Source organism: Myotis davidii, unplaced genomic scaffold, assembly GCF_000327345.1.
Source record: "Myotis davidii unplaced genomic scaffold, ASM32734v1 scaffold586, whole genome shotgun sequence".
Classification (NCBI taxonomy): domain Eukaryota; kingdom Metazoa; phylum Chordata; class Mammalia; order Chiroptera; family Vespertilionidae; genus Myotis; species Myotis davidii.
Genome location: NW_006296809.1, coordinates 76,292 through 80,833, shown reverse-complemented (window position 1 = coordinate 80,833; position 4,542 = coordinate 76,292). Strand labels below are relative to the sequence as shown.

Below are 4,542 nucleotides of genomic sequence, written 5' to 3'. Positions count from 1 at the left end.
TGTTCCCCATGGGCGGCGGGGGGGGCTGGCCGAGAGAGCAGGGCGACAGGTCTGGGTCCCTGGGTCCTGAGCCTCCTGCCCCCACCTCCTGGGGCGGGGCTGGCGGTGTCTGCCGGGTGCCCAAACACAGGGCGAGGGTGGAGCCTCTCTGGGCGGACTGGCTCCTACCTGGGCCCAGCCTTTCAGTCCTCAGCCCTGGGTCCTGGGAGGTATGGGGGAGGCTCCCCCAACCCAGCCTCCCACTTGCGAAGGATGGGCCTCCACGGCCTGTCCCCGGAGAGCATGCCCCGCCTGAACCTGGGCTGGGATGTCTGGGGCTAGAGCTGGGGAGACAGGGACCCCTTGGAGGCATCCCACGTGAGCACACATCCTGTTTCCACCTCAGTGCCCATCTGAGTCACCAGTGACTGTAAGGAGGGGGTGCTCGCTGGAGAAGCCAGTCCAACGCGAGGGAAGGGAAAGCCAGGACCCCCTCCCCGGCCTCCTCGCTTGCCTGGGCTCAGTCCTCACTCGGCGCCAAGGTCAGGGTCCCACAGGCTTAACCAGAAGCCAGGAAGGAGGCGTGGACTTCCCAGGGGTGGGGCAGTCATGGTGGGCCTTGGGCCACGGGGCCTGGCAGGACCAGGCTGAGGGGCCAGGGTCCGCCTCTTGTCCAGGACATCGCAGTGCGGCCCCAGCTGGACACGACGGCACCCCCTCCAAGGCCCCAGATGCCAACGCCGTACCTCTGCCCAACTGTATACCCACCCCCAGACCTTCCTGGTCAACCCAGACAGAACCCCAAAAGGCAGAGATCACGCTGGACACAGGCCCAGAGCCCGAGGAACACGTTTATTGTCCAAGGCGGCTCGTATTGCTGAGGGGTCTGGGGCACACGCAGTGCCAGCTCAGTGCAGGACCCAGGAGATGCCACGCCCACAGGCAGAAGGCCCACCCCGCGGCACGCCTTGCCCTTGAGGCCAGGGCCTGTGCCAAGTGGAGGCTGGGGTCTGCACCTGCCCGGAAGGCCCCCCCCCCCCCCCACGGCTCTGCATCTCCCCCTCGGTCCCCCCAGATCTGCAGAGTCCGAGTTGGTCCTGACCCACATCCATTGGGTGTCTACCCCCAGCGAGAGGGCAGGACACCGGATGGCAGCTTGGTCCCAGAGACAGAGAAACTTCCAGAGCAATCGTATGAACTGGTAGCTGCGGCACTACTCGTCGTCAATAAATACTGAATAAATAAACACACGCATAAATAAACGGCACACACAGAAGTGAACACTGCGGACGGACACGGACATGTGGACAGACGGTCCAGGGCGTCCCCGGTGGGGAACCCAACCCCGATGCACGGTGAGGGCAGGGAGGCGCAGGCCCCCCGTGGGGCTTAAGGCATGTGGGAGGCTGTGGGCGAGCCTGTCAGTCCCGCCGGGGGTCAGAGGCTGGTGGACGACACGGACAGTGTGGGAGAGGACGGAGGCGGGAAGTTGAGCAGCTCCAGCACCGCCACGCCCACGCTGCTGCGCCGGGTGAACATGCAGGACGCCGACACCCACTTGTTGGTCCTCGGGTTGTACTTCTCGATGGAGTTGAGGCTGGAGCTGCCATCGTTGCCCCCCACGGCATACAGCCACCCGTCCATGGCCACCAGGTCGTGGGTGCTCCTGGGGGCGGGGCGGGCGGGTGTGAGATCGCAGATGGGCCACAGGCCCAGGCAGAGCCTCTGGGGATGGGGCCACAGAGCACGGGAGGAGCCTCCTGGGGCTGGGAGGTGCGGGTGGGGGGCGGTACTGGAGCTGAGCCTAGACAGGGAGGGGGGGATGGGCACACCACGCAGGGGTGAGACACCCAGGCTGTGGGGGGACAGGGGCCCTCCCGGGCGGTGGCACAGCACACCTTCGGATGTTCATGGGCGCCACACTCTCCCAGGCACCGGCCTTGGGGTCCAGCACCGCCACGCCCGCCGAGCTGCGCCGGCTCAGCATGGAGGCCACCGGCGTCCACGTATTCGCCTGCGGTGAGGGAACCCGCTGGGCACACCCACGACCAGCCTCCCTCCCCCCCCCACAGCACACAGCCCGCTCCAGGCCGGGTGTCTGTGGGACAAGGGGGGAGGAGCGGAGGGATCTAAAGGCCTGAGGCTCTGGGGGGTGTGGGTGGCCCTTGGGGAGGGGAACACCTGTGATTGGGGTGTTTCGCACCTGGGGCTCATACTTCTCCACAGTGGCCAGGTGTGAGGAGCTGTCGTAACCGCCCACCGCGTACAGGTTGCCATCTGCAGGGAATCAACATGCCCGTGGCATGCCTGCTGTGTGTGGGGTCTCCAGGGTGGGGCAGGCAGGGGTGGGCGCCACAGCAAGCAAGCCCTGTCACCCACCAAGCATAGCAACACGGACATATCGCCTGCGGGTGCTCATGGCGGCGATGGACGTCCACGTTCCCGTCAGGGGGTCATAGCGCTCGGCACTGCGGACAACAGGACCACTGCTGGCCTTGAGTGGTAGCAGACCAGGCTGCCCTCCCCCAGAGGATGGGAAGTCACAGAGACTGGCCCCAGAGTCTCACTGGAGCAGGAAGCGGGCCTGCTGGGTGTGCACGGGCCCCTGCTGCCTGGGTGATCCTGTGCCAGTGTCCACCTGGGCCCAGTCCTGGACCCATGGGAAGGACCCCAGAGAGGAGCAGAAGGGACAGGTGGCTGGCACAGAAAACAGGCCTCAGGGACTTGAGACAGACGGGATCCCACTTTGCTCCCCTCGAGGTCTGACCTCTGCAGTCCTGATGCAGCACACCTGTGGCCGAGCCCAACCCTAAAGGCCACCCTGCCCTGACCACCCCCACTACCTGTTGAGGCAGGAGGCCCCATCGTAGCCACCGGCTGCGTACAGGAGCCCGTGCAGGGCAGCCACACCCAGGCAGCTGCGCCTCGTGCCCATGGACACCTCGGGCTGCCAGGTGTTGGTCACAGGGTCGTACGACTCTACGGTGGCCAGATCCGAAGTCCCGTCGTAACTAGGAGAGGGGTCCGCTTCTGGTCAGGGCTGGCCCGGTGGGCACACATGGGCCCCTCACCCAGAGCAGCCTCCACACCTACCCGCCCACTGCGTACAGCCGGTTCCCGACGGCCGCCACGCCCACCCGGGCTCGGCGAGTGGACATGGAGGCCACCACGTGCCAACGGTCCGTCCGTGTGTCATAGGCTTCACAGTCCCCGTGGATGGCGAACAGGCTCCCGCCACCTAGAGAGGGGGAGGGGATGGGACGAGATGAGGGGCTCAGGGAGGGCATGGGCTGGGGGGCTCTGGCACAGCTCAAGGTGGAGGGCGTTGGGGCTTCAAGGGTGCGGACAGGGATCTGAGTGGGACACACCACATGGGGTCCCCCAGAGGTGGACAGAGGAGCAGCATGGGTGGGTGCAGGATGTGACCAGCACGGGGGGATGGGCTGGTGTCGGGCTCGTGGAGAGAAGAGGCCTCACAGAGGTGAAGGGAGAGGGGAGGGACGTGGGGACCAAGCAGGCGGGCATACCCACAGCGAAGAGCACAGGGCCAGCTCCCTCGCAGCGTCGGGGCCGAGTGCGGCTCGTGCCCAGGACGCCTCTCTGCTCTGGCAGCAGGTGGAACTTGAGGGCCTCGATCAGCAGGTCCTTGCAGTCAGGGTGGTGCCTCACCAGGCTCTCCGCGTCCACATGGCCCAGCAGGAAGTCGCGGCTCAGCAGGGGCAGGCGCACACACTTCATCAGCTGGGGTGCGGGAGTGCCACGGTCAGGCAGCAGGTAGGCCCCGTGGGCACACTTCCTCCTAGCAGGGAGGCCCCCCAGACACCTGTCTACCTGTCCCCTGGACACTTCTCGAGACACGTGCCTGCAGCACCCTGGACTCAGAGGAACCCGGGCGCACCCCGGTCCTCAGACACGGCACCCCTCCTAGACACAGCGGCCCCGGGGCTGGCTCACCCGTGGGACGTGCTGCCTCCGAGCATCCACGTCGTGCTTGACCCAGCTCAGGACGGCACGATACACGTCCTCCTCTGAAGGCACGTTCAGGCTGTCACTAGAGACCAGTTCCAGCACCTGGGGGTAGGGACCCTCAGACCTGAAATCTGGGGAGGGTCTTGGGGGCCCACGGAGCCCTGATGATCCTGGGAAGGAGAGTCCAATGGGGGGGCCCAGTGTTCCTATGAGGAGGGGCCAAGTGGGGTCAGGAGCCACAGACCCAGTTCCTGGGTGCCCAGGCCCAGAGCAAAGAAGAAGGCTTGGGTGGGGTCAGAAGATAGGGGCAGGGGGTGGGGCTGGAACATGGGTCAGAGGCTGGGAATAAAGGCCAGGGGGAGAGGCCCGGGTCTTAAGGGCCCAAATGACGGGGGTCAAAGAGTTCAAGGGCTGGGTGCTTTCTGGGGTCCAGGGACTGGGTCATGGTCCAAGCTGCACCCCAGCTGGCACATTACCTGCTTTAGCGGCAACAGCATGAACTCCTCCGTCTTGGCCACGTCCACGAAGTGCTGCAGCACGTACCTGTGTGCCGCCTTGAGCAGGTCGCTGCAGGAGTGCGTGTCGGCAAAGCCC

The 4,542-nt window shown here is 66.1% G+C and overlaps 2 protein-coding genes across 2 annotated transcripts in view; both read right to left on the bottom strand.

The window, feature by feature from the left end:
- The window catches only part of PLEKHN1 (pleckstrin homology domain containing N1), an 8,230-nt gene extending 7,139 nt beyond the window's left edge, over positions 1-1,091 (bottom strand). The window contains exon 1 of the mRNA XM_015569669.1: positions 1,086-1,091. Coding sequence (XP_015425155.1) covers positions 1,086-1,091 — 6 coding nt within the window. The remainder of the gene's footprint in view (positions 1-1,085) is intronic.
- KLHL17 (kelch like family member 17) overlaps positions 813-4,542 on the bottom strand; it is a 4,372-nt gene continuing 642 nt past the window's right edge. The window contains exons 4-12 of the mRNA XM_006772541.2: positions 4,425-4,542; positions 3,934-4,050; positions 3,507-3,720; positions 3,073-3,217; positions 2,823-2,990; positions 2,359-2,447; positions 2,183-2,256; positions 1,878-1,993; positions 813-1,645 (exon numbers count right to left, since the gene is read on the bottom strand). Coding sequence (XP_006772604.1) covers positions 1,417-1,645; positions 1,878-1,993; positions 2,183-2,256; positions 2,359-2,447; positions 2,823-2,990; positions 3,073-3,217; positions 3,507-3,720; positions 3,934-4,050; positions 4,425-4,542 — 1,270 coding nt within the window. The 3' untranslated portion in view covers positions 813-1,416. The remainder of the gene's footprint in view (positions 1,646-1,877; positions 1,994-2,182; positions 2,257-2,358; positions 2,448-2,822; positions 2,991-3,072; positions 3,218-3,506; positions 3,721-3,933; positions 4,051-4,424) is intronic.